The sequence below is a fragment of the Eleginops maclovinus genome, chromosome 5 (genome assembly GCF_036324505.1).
Source record: "Eleginops maclovinus isolate JMC-PN-2008 ecotype Puerto Natales chromosome 5, JC_Emac_rtc_rv5, whole genome shotgun sequence".
Classification (NCBI taxonomy): Eukaryota; Metazoa; Chordata; class Actinopteri; order Perciformes; family Eleginopidae; genus Eleginops; species Eleginops maclovinus.
The window spans coordinates 6107057-6126294 of record NC_086353.1 but is presented as its reverse complement, the minus strand read 5'-3'; the positions used below and the strand labels follow the sequence as shown (position 1 = coordinate 6126294).

Below are 19238 nucleotides of genomic sequence, written 5' to 3'. Positions count from 1 at the left end.
TGTCAGGCCGAACTCAAAAGATGATCCATAAAAGGCTACTAGGTATTTTTATCTTAACATGACCTTGTGCACCATACTGAGTACACATTCTCACATTCTCACTTCATACAGTATGACTGCTTGATTTCTTCACGCTGTGCTGTGTCACTGTTAATGCAGAGAAAAACATTCAATGTATTTTATTTATACATTTCACTCATCCTTTCTAAAATAACATTACAACATTTATTTTGCAACACAAACTTTTTCAGATGCAAGAAAACATCCTGGCTAACTAAATATCTGCCCTTATAAATTATATTTAATTAGACCCTGTCATAAGAAAGGAGGGGCTTTCCAAGGTTGGATACTACATGGTTTAAATATATTTTATTGTGTTGTCCTACTTGTCAGCCACCAAAATGGAATTGCCGATAGAGGACCCACTTAACAAATCTTAAAAACCTAAGCAGTGTTTGTGCAGTGTTTTCTTTTCTGTGTGTGTGTGGGACCAAACAGAGTCCATACACCTGTCCTGCCAGCTGATGTCAGGTTATTGTCCCTCCCTGTGGGACTTATGGCCACTCCGGTGCCTAAATGTCCCACAGACACGACCTCAGAGGCACTCTGCCACATGAGAAGAAAAAAGTGATGGCGTGAAAACCTTTTTTTGGGGGGGTTATTGAAGCCTGTGTAAGAACTTAGAAATTGTGCCAAATATGTTGCATTTTCTGTATTTTAAACTAGATCATTTGCAAAACAATTGAGCTGGATAAATCATTGAAAAATAATCCACAGTAATTAAAAGACATTGTGCATGCCACCCTTAATGTGAGAGGATGGGTTGTGCACTGCTGAATGACACAGTAATGGTGCTGTGATGCAAGATTAGAACACGACATGAACACTTTGATGGTACTGCAATAAGTTTCTGCATACTTAATTCACATAGTGTCGGCCAGAGCCCCTCATGATACAATAGAGCATATAGCTTACTTAAAAATGGACTTTTAAACCAATTGTACAGATACTTGACCAGAATCAACTACATACAAAGCAAAGTGTTTATCGTCCACAAGAATAACTTTTAATTGCATGATATAGTTAACTTAATTAAACCCCTATTTAGTTCAAAGCATTTACTCATAAGAGAATACCAGTAACCATGCATTTGAAAAATAGTATGACATTTTTTGCTCAGTTAAATTGTTATGGACACAGTCATTTCCAAACTTAAACCTTAAAAACCTAGATCAGTTGACTTTTAGATATAAAGAAGGGGCTGATTATAGCATAAAACATAAAGCTTTTCTGTAAATGTATGACACATACATCTATCAAATTAAATGTACAAACAGTAATAATTTACTTGATCACACAGATTGCACTGAATTCGTTTTTGGGCTACATTCTTTCCCCCACCTTTTTCAGGGAGAGAAGGGGAGTACGGTGGGTGTTGGTTGGGGGGGAGCACTTTCACACTTTTGTCCAATGGTCTTTCTTAAATTAGCTATGGGGGCAGGAGGCTGCCTCCCTGCGCTGACAGAAGGAGGAGTCTCCGCATGTCACTGACTACTGTTTCATTATTACCTGCACAATCCTGCAGCATTCACCACACTCAGAAGCAGAGAGAGAGAGAGAGGCACACAGAGGACACACTCTCAGGCCTAATACATCCCAAAGAGTTTTATTTTTTTATGCTCTTTCCCAACGTGGGACAGCCTGCTACTGCTGACTTGTAAATTGCAAGGCAACTAGCAGTAGATATGGCTGGTTGTCTGCGGAGTTCCTCACTTTGTCAAAAGTGGGCACTTTTAAGATGCCTGCTTGTGACTTTTGCTCTCAGCTCCTGTTTTGCCTCAGTAGCTGCCGAGCCGTTTAACTCAGCTCATCTTTATCAACACAGATCTGGACCTAATGAAGACAACATTATCATTGCTAACAGTGGGATCAGGGTGCCTTTAGGGAAGTCGGTGTTTCTGGATCCAGTGAGTGACCTGGTAACAGACGTTCAGCCTGGAGACCGCTGCCTCATCACGGTTTTGGACAATGACCCACTGGCCCAGAAACCTGGGATGCTCACACCTAAAAAGTTCCCCTGCTCGTTTGGACCAGATGAAGTAAAATACACTCATTTTGGATCTCGGAGCCCCAGCAAGGATCGGGTGAAGCTACAACTTCGTTATGACTCCCAAACAGACACGGTTGTCATTCCTTTCATGCTGGAAGTGGAGGTGGTTTTCCAACAGCTTGAGATCCTCACCAGGAATATGCCCCTTAATGTTGAAAAGCTCAGTGGTAACAGCGTCCCTATTGATAAAAAGCATCTGGAGTTTTCCTTTGAGGATGAAGTAACACATTGTAAGATCGCCACTCTGGTCGGCGCCGGTGATCTTCCCAGGTATGGCACACTTTTGAATAACCCCTCAAATGGCCAATTTATTGACTGTGATGAGTTTGTGAAACAAGGCATTCGCTACAAGCACACAGCTAAAACCAACTCACCTAACAGAGACTATATTCCAATGATGGTAGAGCTGCAGGATAAAGAAGGCAACACCATAATGCAAGAGCATTTCCAAATGATGGTTAGAATTAAAGAGGGGGCAGAGAATACAGGTCCTAAACCCAGCTTTGTAGCCATGATGATGATGGAGGTTGATCAGTTTGTGATGACAGCTATTACAAACGACATGTTGGCTGCTGAAGATGTTGAATCCGACCCAGATGATTTAATTTTCAATATTACTACACCACTGAACCCTCAGCAGGGCTATCTCATCAGCACGGATGATCAGAACCTGCCTATCACCTCTTTCTATCAGAGAGACATCAAAGATCTTAAAATTGCCTATAAACCACCGTCAGACGACTCAGAGGTAGAGAGGATTTTCCAGCTGGAGTTTGAAGTTGTAGACACTGATGGTGCTGTGTCTGATACATTTGCTTTTATGATTGTGGTGAAGCCTATGAATACCTTGGCACCTGTAGCAACCAAAAATACAGGGCAGCTATTGTTTGAAGGGCAATCTCGACCTCTGTCCAGCTCCCAGAATTTAGAGATTAGTGATGAAGATAACCTGGAAGATGTGAGCATAACTGTGGTTGATGGCTTAAAGCATGGAGAGCTGACGGTGCTCGGGGCTCGCAGGAAATTCTTCACACCTGCTGATCTAGACGCCGGCATTGTGGTGTACCAGCATGATGGCAGCGACACCTATAGCGACAACATTATATTTAGAATGACTGATGGCAGTAATGAAGTGGAGTTTTTGTTCCAATCACTATTGCTCCCACTGATGATGAGCCACCGATTATCAATGCTAACACTGGCCTGGTACTATTCAAGAATGAAGTCATGCAGATCTCTCCCTTTATCCTGAGTGCCACAGATATTGATTCAGAAGACTCCACTATTAAGTTTATCTTGGAAGCGCCATACTCAACTGTAGGGGAGCTCCTGCTAAGGCAAGCGGAGCCTCCCTCTGACCCGTCCCTCTGGAAGTTCAGCGAGACAGATGAGATGTTTGAGCAGGTGGTAACAGAATGGTTTCAGCAGGATATTCTTGATGGAAAGCTTTTCTACCGTCACATTGGACCACATAGCATCACCACTGTAGTTGATCATTTTGTTTTCCGGGTCCAAGATGATAATGACCCCCCTAATCAATCTGGTGAGCACATATTCACCAGCAAAATCCACCCTGTTGATGACATTGCTCCAGAACTTGTTCCCAGCACCACCCTTCACATGACAGTCCTGGAGTATGAGCTAACCCACTTCAAGAAAAAATTCTTGTGTTATACTGATTTAGATTCAGATGACAGGGACCTGAAGTACACCATCATTAAGCCCCCAACTGACACAGATGAGAACAATCCAGCAGCCTTAGGTCAAATCGTACTGACTGACAGCCCAAACACTGTAATTATAGAGTTCACACAGGCCCAGGTTAATCATCACAAAGTAGCTTACAAGCCTCCAGACCAGGAGCTGGGCATCACTCCAAAAGTGGCTCAGTTCACATTCATTGTAGAAGACACTTCCGGCAACACAATAGATGGACTATTCACAATTTTCCTTCAGCCAGTGGACAACAAACCCCCAATTATCACAAACAAAGGTTTCACTGTTATGGAGAGAGCTTCATATATCATCACTAGGAACGATCTGCTTGCCAAAGATACAGATACAGATGATGAAAATATTATCTTCACTGTGACCCAGACTCCTCGGTACGGGCACCTGCAGTATTTGGGGATCGACATGGCAAACGGAGAAACATTCGTTATTGAAGACCTTTCAAATGGTCATCTTGCCTACAACCATGGTGGACAGGAATCTGTCACTGACACCATAAAGATTGATGTCAGTGACGGTTTTCATGAGGTACCCATCATCATTAAGATCAACATTGAGCCAGTTGATGACGAGTCCCCCACCCTTATGCTCCCAGATGGTCTGCTTGGAGCATCCATCGATGTACTGGAGAACGGAGCCACAGAGATTACAAGTAATGTCATTCAGGGACGTGATGAAGACACAGATGACCTCCTCCTCACTTTCATTGTTGAAGATCCTCCCAGGCTTGGTGAAATCCTAGTAAATGGAGCTCCCGCTGAGAGATTCACCCAGGAAGACATAATTAATGGGGTAGTGGTGTATGCTCACACATCCGGTGAAATCGGTCCAATCAAAGAATACGACTCTTTCAACCTTTCTCTGTCTGATATGTCAGAACAGTGGGTTGTTGGCGGCAACAAGGTACATGGTTTGACTGTTTACGTCACCATCCTTCCTGTTGACAGCATTCCACCTATTGTCAGTGTTGTAGAGCAATTTGTTGTTGTTGAGGGGGAGAAGAATGTCATTACTCTGGACCACATCCAAGCTGAGGATATCGACACTGAAAAGGATGATATCCTATGCACCATTATCGTCCAACCAACATCTGGTTACGTGGAAAACATCTCCCCAGCCGCAGGCTCTGAGAAATCTAGATCCGGGACAGCCATCACTGCATTTAGCATCAAAGACATTGCCCTAGGTCATATCTACTATGTCCAGAGCATACACAAAGGGGTTGAACCTGTGGAAGATCGTTTCACCTTCCGCTGCTCAGATGGAATTAACTTCTCTGAACGCCACTTCTTCCCCATAGTCATAATTCCAGCCAATGATGAAAAGCCAGAGATTTTCATCCGTGAGTTTATCGTAATGGAGGGCATGAGTCTGGTCATTGACACACCAATTCTGAACGCGGCTGATTCGGACATTCCTGGGATGAGCTGCACTTTGAGATAATCAAAAATCCAAAACATGGTTCAATAATTCAGCAGCTCAGCACTGGCACAATCCCTGTGGTAAACTTTGACTTGGAACAGATCAAAGAGGCATCCAACATTGTCTATGAACACGATGACTCAGAGACTAAAGAGGACAGCTTTGTAATCAGACTTTCAGATGGGAAACATACAGTAGAAAAAACAGTTCTTATCATGGTTATTCCTGTTGACGATGAGACACCAAGGATGGCCATAAATGATGGCCTTGATGTTGAAATCGGAGAAACAAAAGTAATAAGCAACAGAGTTTTGAAGGCCACAGATCTTGACTCTGAAGACAAAGAGCTAACATATGTTGTGCGTTACGGCCCAGGCCAGGGCTACCTTCAGCGTATCAGCAAGTTTGGGGCTGTTTTGGGTAATATTACCCTCGGTATGAACTTCACACAGGACGAACTTGACAAGCAGCTCATCCAGTATGTACACACAGGCCAGGAGGGAATCCGTGACCTGCTGAAGTTTGATGTCACTGATGGCCTGAATCCCCTTATTGACCGTTATTTTTACATAAACATTGGAAGCATTGACATGGCTTTTCCAGACGTTATCAACAAAGGTGTGACCCTTAAAGAAGGAGGGAAAGTAACACTTACCACTGATCTCCTCAGCACCACTGACATTAACAGTCCAGATGAATTCCTCAGCTTTAGCATCACCAGAGCACCTAGCAGGGGCCACTTAGAGTGCACTGACCAACCAGGTGTTCCCATTTCCACCTTTACCCAACTGCAGCTTGCTGGCAACAAGATCTACTACATCCACACCTCTGACGATGAGATGAAAATGGACAGCTTTGAGTTTGAGGTGACGGATGGTTTCAATCCTGTATTCCGTACCTTCAGAGTGTCTATCACTGATGTTGATAATAAGAAACCTGTCTTGACTATTAGCAAGCTTTTTGTGGAAGAGGGAGAAACAAAGCTAATCACACCATTTGAGTTGACAGCCGAGGATCGGGACACCCCAGACAACCATTTAAGATTCATAGTCACACAGGTGCCGGTGCACGGCCAGCTGCTTTTCAACAATACCAAACCGATCACAACCTTTTCCAAGCAGGATCTTAACGAGAACCTTATCAGCTATAAGCACGATGGCACTGAGACCAACGAAGACAGCTTCTCCTTCACGGTCACAGATGGCACTCATACTGATTTTTACGTTTTTCCTAACACCGTGTATGAGACACGCAAGCCCCAGACGATAACCATTCATATCAACACTGTGGACAATGGTGTGCCCCAGATTTTGGTTAACAAGGCTGCTGCCTCACTGAAGGTCCTCCAAACAGGCCACATGGGCTTCGTGATCACCAGCAAGGCCCTTCAATCAGAGGACCGCGACAGTCCCCAGAGCCTCCTGAAATATATTGTTTCTGAGGCTCCTCTGCACGGCTTCATCATCAACAATGCCCTGGGCAACGACAGCATCAAGACCTTCTCACAAGGTAAGACAACGTCACAATATTTAATCTCTCAACATGGTTTTTGACATTTAAGATGCAATTATATTTGTTTTGAAATTACCATGTAGCATAAAAAGTTTGAAAAGGTCAAATAGGCATAATCTAGCATTGAAGAAGACTGATATTTCTGTAAGAAGTTGCTGGAGACAAAAACAAAGCTAAAAGAAGAGTGACATTTATCGGCTAGCAGGAAACATAACTCAAAATGATTGCCAGAAAAATCTTTAATTCCTTATCCTTAATATTTTTCAAACATTAAAGAAAAGTATGCATTATCATGAACCAAAAAAGGTCTTCATAAAAAGTGTAAATCATAGATGACAAATGATAATCATCATAATAAATAATAACCATTGATTCACAATAAAAGTAGATTATATTTCTAATGGATATTTCTCACTAATTTATTTAAACTGTCCTTCGTTACTGCAGTTATCCTACTGAACATTTTCAGCTAACCCTTTTCTATTATCTGTCTTATCAACAGCTGATATTGATGACATGAAGATCAATTACGTGCTGTTGGATGGGAGCAACGCCACAAGTGATATCTTCTACTTCACAGTTGAAGACAAAGGTAGGAATCTTTTTGGTATTACATACATGTATGCACCGACACAAAACTAGGGCTCGTCACTGACGCATCATCTGCCTGAAGGCTTTCCTCTGTCTTTTAATGGCTTCTTAAAAGTTAAACTTCCTGCCCTCTGTCAGTCTCCTAAGTGTTTGCATCACAAAGACTTTAGGCAGTTGGCCATGACTGACACTCAGTATAGAGCCGCCATCTCTTTTCGGTTAAAAGGACAGGGGTCAAAGGGGACTTCAGCCAAACAGTGACTGGGTAAAAGTGATAGAAGTGGGACTACCTTCTGCTCTAAACTTTATTGTTTATGAACAATGGGATCATTTACCCAAGGGCACTTTTCTGACTTTTAAAATGTCCCCCTTTCATCCTCTGCTTCAAGTTTCACTGAAATGTGTAAAGGTAAGCGTGCTGGGCTTTTCAGTTTATACTATCTTTTTGGATAAGTCTTACAAACAACACGTGTCAGCATGACCTTAAAAATCGACCATGTTTTGTGGGAATATTTTGTGAATGTTATGATTATGGGAATTTTTGCAGTCTCTATTTTCTGCTTTACAAGCCTGTAATTTATTATGCTACTTCATATTCCACGTTAAATCCATACGTTTCTTACTCATCTTAACACATACACTTAGTTTTTTTATTGTGACTGTATTTTCTGAATATTATATGTCCTTCTCTTCGTTGGGTCAAGACTTTTCGAGTTGTACTATTATCTATAGGTATAACATGTCTGGCATTCTTCCCATTTTAACATATCAGTGAACATGTTCTTATCCTGCTTATCCTATAGCATTTGCTTAAATGAACCACGTATACATGATAAAGACATGAGGATATATTTCAAAGTATAAGCTCTATGTTCTCTGACGTCCAGATTTTACCAAGGTTTACATATTGATAAATATAGGAAATGAAAAGCAATACAAATGCAACAGATGGTTGCTATTTTAGTTTTGACTCTAAAATGCAAAACAAGATTTGGAAATGCAATTAGTTCGGGCAGGGAAAGTTTAGGCCATCATTTTTGTTGGATTAAATGGTCATAATACCACCATTACCTTCAGGGCCATTAAAAAGGCAGGACTGGGAGGACTGGCACTGGGAGGGTCTTTTTTGTCAAATGACTGTCTTTTGTCAGCAAAGTGAAGCCTCTTATTAGCCTTGACTGAATTCCAGTAATCAACTGTTTCCCCAGACTGTAAGTTAAGTATGTGATCATTCATTTTTAATGAGGATTGGTCGCCCTGGCATTTATAGAGACCACAGCAATTATTATTCTTTTTGCTCTACTGTTCCGCAGTATTGTTATTTGAGTTCCTTTACCTAACATTTGTGACCTATGCAGCTGCCTGAAGCAAAGGCTGGTTAGCTTTCTTTGTCTTTAAGTGGAGGTTTAACCACAGGAAGGGAAGGCAAAGGCTTCAATTAGCTCATTTTTCTGTTTGCTTTCATACATTGTTTAAGCTTCCAGCCAACTCAGCTGAACCAGGTGCAGTGGTGCAGGCTGGGACATAAAACAAAAAGGTGTTGCTGCATCACCACGGTTCACATGCAAAGGCCACAGACAACCTATTCTACAACATACATGTAATTAATACCACAGTATAGCATTCCAAATGATAGATAAATTGTTTAACATGTGGTTACCTGCACACTCGCCAACACACATACAAGGGCATGCACACAAACAAACAAACAAACAAACAAACAAACACAAAGTCCAACCCGGGAAAAGATCAAATAAAAGCAATTTAAGCCAACCGGTGAATCACTGATGTGAAGTGTTGAGGTGGTGACTCCTGGGGGGCTGGAATTATCCTGGACATGTAGAGACGTGCAGGTTGGAGAGCATGCTGATGGTCAGCCTATCTGCTTATAAATCTGAGTCAGTGAGCTGTTTGTTTGTGGAGCAAAACTCCCGGTCATTAGGAGATTTTCTCGCCAAGATAATCCCCTTAAAGTAGTTTCTTTTAGCACCTTTAAATAATGAGAATATGATTTGTTTTTACATTGAAAAATAGAAATGATCAAACACAAAGTGATAACAATTCATAACTTTAAATTCAGAAATGATTCCAAAAAGTGTGAAATGATTTTTATTTGTGTTGTTTAGGATCTTCTTAGCAACACTAGTTTGTCAGAAGATAGAAATTGTTCTGCAATCATCTTGTGGATTGTAAACCTCCTTCGTAGACAGTGACCAGTATTTTTGTCTCTTTCTGAATCTTTGTGATTTCTTGAGCATTTCCCAAACTCTTAATCTAAGTACATTCTTATGTTCAACACTGTTTGAGTGTGACCTCGCTGTAGGAAATACCCCATAGATGCACTGATATGGTCAGCTGCTTAGGGGTCTTAGCACCCTTTAAGAGGGACCTGCCACTACATGCACTGCACTGATGCTTTTTCACAAGTCAAGAATACACACACATGCACAGACAAACACAGTCCAAATCATTAACATATTTTAAAGACATAGTATTTCCCTTTGGCATACTTTATGAGGCTCAAATGTTGCTTGTTGCATGTATGTTTCTGAAACTTTGTAGATACATGAAGATCTTCATCAGTGGCTTGAAAATGCTGTGTCTGTTGTAGCAATAGCGTGTGTGTGGCCAGGCACAGCTGAAGTGTGTGTGTTGGTGAGAGGTCAGGGGTGGACATTCAGTTTGACACCAGGAGACGTGCTGGTCAGCGGTTAAATTCCAGACTCTGCAGGGAAAGTTAGTGTAGCTCTCATCAAGTTGGAAAGCATCAAGCAGGCTTTTTGGCTTATCAGCTGTTTGCTGAAAACCTGTTTAAGGTGGAGAAATGATTGATGTGACAGGAGCATTAAAAACAATAAGGATTGTGGCATTTGTTTTTAGATGTGTGGGCTGTGTATGACATGATAAGTAAATTAAGTCAAACACACAGTATACCCCAATCATACACTCGACTATTTAAGTCTATAGAGTGAAACCGCTTTTGTTGTTCATGAAGGAACTTTGATGAATTGGCTGTTTTATTGAATATTTGCTTCTATCTTTAAAAGATGATATTGTTGTGTTGTCTTTATTTGACAGATATGTTTTTCAACAATGTCTAAAAAAGCTGCATCATTTTACAAAACATTTTGTTCTGATGCATAGCTGATGAATTCACACAAATCAAACTTGACTGTTTTGCCCTTTGGCAATGAGCTCGAACACACACTGTGGTTCAACTTGGTTCATTCTTTCTGTCTGCTTGGAATTTCTATTTTAAAAGCAATAACGTGCATACAAATGACCAGGTCAGAAACTGTCTACATCCATTCTAAGTGTTGGACACTTTGAGGCAATAAATACTTGTTTTCACAAGTGGATACACAGTTCACATATATCCTTGTCCAAAAGGCATAAGCCTAGTTAGCCAGAGGCTAGGAGAAGAAACTCTTATTTATAGTCAGACTTGTTGAGACATATTTAGGATTTTGTTCATTTCGAAGTCTTAGAATTAGGACAATAAATTAATGTCAGATAATTAGTCTTTGGAGTCTTCTGGTCTTCAGAAACACTGCCACTGCTTGCCAATTTAAGGCGTAGGATGGCCTCAGATTTCATAGCAGTACTAATCAAACTCAACTGATTACCGGGTGAGAACAAAGAGATAACAGAACAACATGCAGATAAGTTGAATCGGCCTCTGTGCTTTTTCCAATAGCAAAAAAAAAGCTTTGGAATAGGGTTCATAGACCCCAGCGGGTTGAGTGTTATGTGATCATTCAGACCCGGGAGAGGAATGCACTTCCTTGAAGACTCCAGACTCTAGGGCCACAGACGGAGCAAGGCCTGGAAGTAGAGTGGTATCCCGGGCAGACAGGTGTGTACGTGAGAGGGAAGGTTCCAAGGGGATCCCCTTTCAAAGCCCTCTGTCACCCCACTCCTAGCTTTGCAGAAATCCAACCCAATCCCAGATAGGCCGATAACCTGCAGTCTTCCACTGTGGAGGTGCCTTCCCTTAAGGGGCACTTCCCAAGAGAGCGCAATAAAACCCGAAATGAGAAGTTAAAGAATAGGGGCAAAAACATTTGTATATAATTGTTTCTACTTTGGTGAGTTTCTTAAGTACAGTAGGTGTGCCCTGTTGTACAGTCGGATTGCATGCTGACTGCCATGTTACACCCTTACTTCCTAACTGTGTTTTGGGATCCTACATGTCACCCATGTCAACAGTCACTGGGAGATTTACTGGCTCATGGTGCCACAGTTGGGGCCCCCTGTGACTAGTAGCCGTCAGCCTCTCAGACCCCCTCCGCAACAACCCACTCTGATGTCACTCTCCCGTCATTCCCCTCGTATAAGAATCCTTCACGGTATTACTGTCCTCTTTCATTGGTGTGTTCATCTTTTGACCTCTTCTCCATTTCTTTCTTCTCAGGTTTTCACATATCCCTTTCAATGAGACATGTTATCACCTCGCTCTCTGTCTTTCTTTCACTTTTTCGTCCTTTTTCTTCAGCCTTGATTTATGTTGGTTGAAGGGCTGAAGGGTGGGGGAGTTATGATCTATGGCTAAAGTGGTTATTCTTATCTGCTCTCATATGGCAAAGCTGTTGCTGCCCCTAGCCAAGCTGTCCTTGAGTTACTTGCACTCCTTTCCCTGTCCTTTGCTTTTTAGACACGCTATCGACGTGGCTCTTGAGGAGTCGAAGGCACTCTGTATGATTGTCTTTTTGTCCTTCACTTTGGTAGACATTTGTTGTATCCATAACCTTGTCATAAAATGAATTTTGACAATAATGTCCATTAATTGTTATTTTCTCTGTTCATTGTTTAACTTTCCGTATAGTGCAATTCCTAGGTCCAAAATCTAACTTTAATACCTAGGTTTATGACCCAGTACTAACAAACTAAATATTACTTTAAAGCCGGCTAACTGACTAACTGACATTTTTGTATATTGTAAAACATCTATATCTGTATTGTCTGTGAAAACCCTTAGGCTTTTTGTTTATATTGGCTTTTCTTACACCCTTATCCATCATTCTACCCTTATAAATCACAAGAGACAGATTTCCAGTACAACATTTGTTATTTTTATTAGATTTCTTAGAAATGTTGTTAGCATCTGTGTAACATTATCAAGTATTTGTCAAGCAAGAGTCAAGATTTGTATCTCAGTGCCTGTCAAGTTATGATTTGTAACATCCTGTGGAGATAACTTCACTACCCTGAACTGAAACACCAATCGAGACTCTGTAATGTGTCGATTTACAGCACATGCTGCCGCTGTCTGGAAGGAACGATAAGAGTTATTAATGCATCCAATCATGCGGCATTCCTTACATGAATTCTTTGGAACTCAGAGAGGAGGTAACAGCTTTCAGTATTCAAAAAATCTCCTCCTTCACTTATTAAGATGTCAAACAATAAAAAGAGGTAAACATTTTCTGTTTCTATCAACATTTGAGATCTCCATGATTTAATAGACTATGCTTAAAAAAACATTGACATTTAAATACCGAACATAGCTAACTGAAACCTTTCTGTATTTATATCAACAGGATGATTAATGAGGAAATGTAATAATGGCGATGCTTGTCACTTGATAAAGATATTCTTAGATGGTTGCTCTTCCTTGCATCATGCTGTGGAGCGTCCAAGCCTCCTATTGACCTTCCTTTCCAATGATATCTCCCACCTGACCCACTATCCCACTGCATCTATGTATGGTGCAGGCCGCACTGCAGTGTAAATATGAGCTGTCGCAGAATGTGCTGTCAAAGGACGCTGGTGCAGGACAAACTTCAGGCTATAATGTGCTGTATATGTTGTGATGTTTTTTTTTGCTGAAGCAGGATATCGGCTACTCCAAATTGCATAAAGAGCACTCTTTTTCTGAGTCATTTTGCCTTGTCTAGTTAAATACTGCAACACAAATACCCTGAATTTGTCACTTTGTAGTAGGTCACTGTGATTTACTGCACTAAAATAAGTTAACGTTTGGAGAGGATCCAGTTGCTCTCACTCAGGTCCTAAAACAGAAAAACATTAACATACTTCTTTAATATACAGCCCCTGCCCTTGACAGTGATTAGCATCAATCAAACTGAAGCTAATTTCTTTTAGCTGCGAACAGAGACCTTTGGAAACATGCGCGGCCTATAAAACTTTACATCCCAGCAGAAATTATGATGATTGTCAGGTTGAAAAGCTAATGGAAATGTGAGCTGAGCCAGGCAGATACTGTATGTATTGGATTTGATGGCCAGTCTTATATAGTATTTGTCATAAAGACTGCTATGAAGTAGACCATCAATCATGTCTAAAATCTATTTTGACTTTCATGTTTGCAGCTATTTTTTACAAGCCTTTAACTCATCTACTTGGAGCAAATTTAAACCATAATACTCTAGTTGTTACCAAAAGGAAACCCCTGCAGGGGACTGTGGTTTCTTGATTATTTCTTGATTTTCTTGAGACTCATGCCAGCTCAAGCCTCAGTGTCTCACAGCATGGTAAAAAAGAAGTCGTAGAAAGGGAGATCCCCCTCTTTTACACTGGTGTGAACAATGTGGAGGCATGCAGGGAGGCATGCCATGGTGGTGGATCTGGCCCACCCAGACTGCGGCCTGCTGTCCCTCTTCGTTGTCCTCCCCTCAGAGAACAAAGCTGACACAGGGAGGAAGGGAACATGACGGGGGGGAGGAGGTTTGTGGAGTACAGCTGTCACTCTGCCCCACATTGGATGGAGTCTGGCGGGAAGGAAGTGAGAGACAAATAGACGGACACAGACAGAGCACGAAATTTGCTTTAGTCAGAAACTGGTTTCTCTTACTAAGTTGATGTTATGAGTTGAGTGAACAGTGAATGAGATACGTTAAAGTAGTTTGGAAAGTCATGGTCAACACTGACAGTAGTTATTCTGGACAAAAGTAAACACCTATGATGCTTATACAGCAGGGAAACAGCACCATGCATGCAATACCTTTACGCTATTGGACATATGTCACAATATACATGTGCCTCTGGACTCTTTTGGTCACGGCTCTGTTGTAGTGTTTATATATTTTTGACAATATATGTGACTTTTTAAAACCCAGGTAAAGGATTACAAAATATATGCATTTAAATCTATGACACAGAGTATTCTAAATCTAATCTAAAATCCACCGTTATGTCTGCACTACAGGTGTCTGCTATTCAGCACAATAAAGTCTAAGTTTCTTGTCACATTCATAAAAACTCCATTGTTTGACTCCTCATATCAATGCAGAAACCTAAAGCTACCTGAGGGCTCGATGCCAAAAAAGAGCCTTTTGTCTCTGCCGTGTTCATTTGATAATCCTCTATGATAGCCACTGACTAAGCTTCTCCTCATATCAGCTCCAAATAGGGCCGTCTGCCAGGATGCACTTTCTCTGACACAGAAACAATCTGATAATTAAAGTTTGTCAAAGACTTACATCAGGCTGTGCCAAGGGGTTTTCTTATGAGGATTCGATTCCTTTTCGGTTTTCCATGACATGTGAAGTAGTGCGGATTGAGTCTTATCAGTCAGGAGATCACACAGTTAATGTATAGTTGTCTGCACATAACACACAAAGCCAGTCTGTATTTTTCACATATTTCATTTCACGCACATACCATATAACACCTAAAAAATCTAGGGTGAGCACAATCAGACATGATGCGTGTTTCCTGTATTTTTAGCCGTGACTGTGGGAAACCTGAGCAAGGGTAGCCTTTGCCCGCCATGAGTCCAACCAGGCGTGGGCTTCATGCATTCATGCGTCTGTTTATTTGTGGAAGAAGGTAGATAATAGAAAAATGATTATTTGGACTTATAGCCATCTTTATTCTATTCATGGCAATAAAGATGGGATTAATTACTGTCATTATCCCTGAAAATCCACTTGTTGATATCAGTTTCATCTGAACATGCCTCTGTGAGGGCGGTTTGCTCCTGTTGTGACTCGGTCTGGTTTGGAATCAGCACTGACATGTGGGTTTGAGGAAGTGGCCCCCTTCTAGTCCTGAATACCCCACTATCAGCCCCCCTGATTTTTCATTGTCCCCAGTCACATAGCATAAAAAGTGCAGCCTCTTTCTTCCTCACTGAGGCAAAACTGAGCTCAATGCTGGCATGGACAGTCTGAGGGTCCTTGTCATTATTCTCTGTTTACTTTTTATTCAGGAACGATTTTCTATTCAGCTTTGTGTTTTATAATTTCTGGGACTTATTGTACAGAGTAAAATCCTCTTATTTTTTTTAAATGTCATATTGTCAGTCCATTTAGCTGAAAGTGTCTTCAGATCCAATGAAGTCCCCTCAATCCTCTCAGGGTCTTTAGCAGGGTGAGGTCAGCAGGGCCCCTGCCGGTGTGACCAGCCGTGCAAAACTAAAGAGAGAAAGCCCTCTCTGACCTCCCTGATCCAAAGAACCCACTGAGCTTGACCCATTTCACATCAAAAGTCACAGGTCACTAGGCTCTTCTCACAGAAGGATAACCCACTTGGGACTTTCGCTGCTGCTGTTAAAAAAACATTCAGATTATGAAGCGGAACCCGTAATCTTAAATATCTGTGAAGCAGCCAGTTTTCAGTCAGAGACCAAAGCTGAGCTGACAGTTTGAGGGATTACATGAGTCATGAGATAGTATGGATTAAAGATGTGGATCAGTGGCAGGTGACTCTGAGCTTTGTTCAGAAGTGTGATTTATGAGCATGGCTTCTTTCACAGCTGTGAAATACAAAGTGAATGGGGTCAAATTATACTATATGTCCTGGATATGCTGTGGAGTTTATCAAGCTGTGGTCAAATCATGTTAGTTTAATAATGGAGAAAAAGAATAGCCTTACTGCTCCCACTTAAACTTCAAGAGGGAGAGCGACAGAGCGTGGATTTGAGACGGGGTGACACAGATTTACAAGAGGCCGCTCATTAAAGAAATCAGACAATGACACCATTTTTCCATAAGCCGACCGTCTTATGTCTAGGTTGGTACGAGTCCCTTTTAGGATTGAGTGAATGAAAAAGCTTTAAGTAGAGGTGGATGTGAATCAGGGGAAATAAAAAAGAAGGCAACTCATGAGGTTTAGGGAAGTCCTGGTATTAAGTTATCATGTTTCCCTTCCCAAATTAAAATGCTGCTTTAATTCCTTTTTACCCTTGAGCCCAGAGCAGATTGCAGTTTATATGCCTCAGTGACTTCTAACATGAACCAAATAGATTGTTTCCTCATTGAACGGCACTGCCAATTAGTTTCTTTGTTCTAAGTATTAGTGCAATAATCTTTTTTTTCTGTTTTAAGGTGGAAACAAACTAAAGCCTCAGCCGTTCAGACTCAACTGGTCCTGGATCTCTTTGGAGAAAGAATACTATTTAGTGGATGAAGACTCCAAATTCCTGGAAGTGACGCTGAAGCGCAGAGGCTACCTGGGAGAAACCTCCTTCGTCAGTAAGTGTCGTCAGTCTTTATATTCTATCATTAAATGACTAATAACTACATCTTCAACTTTATATTCCATATCTTTCATGACTGAAGTCAGAGAGTGAAATTGTAGCATTTTTTGTTCCTTATTTCTAATCCACATTTCTGTCGCAATAAACAGATATAAAGAATGATGTCACTACACAACACGCCCTTATTAAACTGACAATCCAACAAAGAATGGTGGCCCCTTTAGCATTTGAAGGAACAGCCCTGCAATAAAACACCTGTACTACCCTCTTATTTAGAATCCCTGCAGATCCTTGTTAAGCTGCAGGAAATCCTCAGTATATCCCTACACAGAAAACACCAAATCAACACAACACTGACAACAATGCTGTGTCCCAAAGGTGCAAATCCTTTGTGTCACTGTTGGGCTGCTACTCCATTTCCTCTCTTGTCTGAAAGAGGTCTGATTGAGAGCACATATAACCTTTCCTGGTAAAGATCAAGTATGAAGTAAAAAGCGCACCCACATTCCAAACGATTATGCAGATATTTCCAACCCAAGAAATTTGTTGAAACAAAAATAAATGTAGTGACTTCTGTGATTTTTGGTACTTTATCCATAAACTAAATCTACTTCCAATTAGAGATCAAAACATGCACATCCCTCTCCCTCAGGTATTGCAACGAAGGATGGAACAGCGGAGAAGGACAAAGATTTCCGAGGAAAATCCCAGAAACAGGTCCAGTTCAACCCCGGTCAGACCACCGCTACCTGGAAGGTGAAGATCTTTACAGACCTAGAGTATGAGACTTCGGAGACTTTCGAGATCCAGCTGTCAGATCCGGTCATGGCGGTGCTCGAGTTCCCCGACATCGCAACAGTGGAGATTGTGGATCCTGGAGATGGTAGAAATCTATTTATGTGAACAAAGCTTCACCATCATCAACGCGGTCTTTTTAATGTATAGTCTTAAATAAATGTGTTATTGTTATGCTTTGTTTCTCATCACCTGTATGTCTCTTTCGAAACAGAACCCACCGTCTACATTCCTCAAGCAGAGTACAAGATTGAGGAGGATGTTGGAGAGCTGTTGGTGCCGGTGAGACGCTCAGGAGACGCCAGCCAGGAACTCATGGTTGTTTGTTACACTCAGCAAGGTGAGGGGAACCGGTTTGTTTTTCTGGTATTCAAATTAGGGTGTAATTCCAGAATCAAAAAGGGACCTTGTGGTTATAAAGCATCATGTAATATCATGTAATCACTCGACTACTAAGGCGCTCCATAGGTCCATTTTCTATTATTTTCTTTTGTAACATATTGATGCAATTGCGCAGTGATAACTGTTACATTCTCTGTGTATATGTTTTGTAATCCTTTCTTTTTTGCACCCTTTGATTTACTTTCAGTAACCCAACATTCCCACTGAAGTTTAACCTTCTGTCCTCTCTCTGTTCCCATGATTCCTCAGCCACGGCCACCGGCACCATACCCAGCACGGTGCTGTCCTATTCTGACTACATCACCCGATCCGAGGACCACACCAGTGTGCTGCGTTTTGACAAGGATGAGCGGGAGAAAATGTGTCGCATCATCATCATCGATGACTCCCTGTATGAGGAGGAAGAGAGCTTCAATGTCAGCCTCAGCATGCCCATGGGCGGCAAGTTGGGCGCCACCTTCCCCTCCGCTAAGATCACCATCCTAGCAGACAGCGATGACGGTGAGTGAAGTGGGAGTTGAATGCACTTTTTGTGTTGAAAAAAACCCACTATTTTTGCATCAAATATCAATTTGGACATTGGTGGAAAGAGATACAAGCAGCGACCTAATGAAATAACAGATTGAAACAGATAGATTCATTGTTCATATCAAATGTCTTTTCCTCCAGGTCCTTTTCAAACTACCCACTAACAGCAAACCTACAAAATACATTTTCATTGACAGGTTTACAAGTCACAAAAGTATCTCAGTTCTTTGCATTTGCTATAAAGTAGGCTATAAAGATGCCACACCAGGCCAGGATAGTGAGCAATAACCTGATTAATGAGCAGATATATACATAAATATGCATCAATGCAACCTCAGACAAGCGCAGCATAGTATTCTTACTTACTACGTGATTTTTGATATTATTGTTGCCCTACCAGTATGAGTTTGATTCTGATTCAAAGGACAGCAGAAAGATGCTTTGATGCAAAAGAGAAAAGATTTATGAAATGTTGAAACAGATACACACAAATCACACTCAGAAATGTATCTCCTGAAAAGCTGCCTGACATGAGCATGGAGCCCGAAACACATTGCTTTCATGGTGGACCATTCAAAGTGGGTGTTGCTGGCCTAAAGGTCAAGGAAGAACCATGTGCCGAGGCTACAGTGCGCCTGACATCGTGGCGGCAGCTGCGGGTGATCCTGTTGCTCTGCTTCTCCCTTTGATGCTGTATTTTGCCAT

At 41.4% G+C, this 19238-nt stretch overlaps 1 protein-coding gene across 1 annotated transcript in view; it reads left to right on the top strand.

Annotated features, from left to right (window-relative positions):
• Positions 1-1745: 1745 nt before the first annotated feature.
• Positions 1746-19238, top strand: part of frem3 (Fras1 related extracellular matrix 3) — a 29137-nt gene continuing 11644 nt past the window's right edge. Inside the window, 8 exon segments of the mRNA XM_063884313.1 lie at positions 1746-3252; positions 3255-5258; positions 5261-6772; positions 7278-7367; positions 16657-16803; positions 17461-17691; positions 17818-17943; positions 18255-18506. Of these exon segments, the coding sequence (XP_063740383.1) occupies positions 1746-3252; positions 3255-5258; positions 5261-6772; positions 7278-7367; positions 16657-16803; positions 17461-17691; positions 17818-17943; positions 18255-18506 (5869 nt within the window).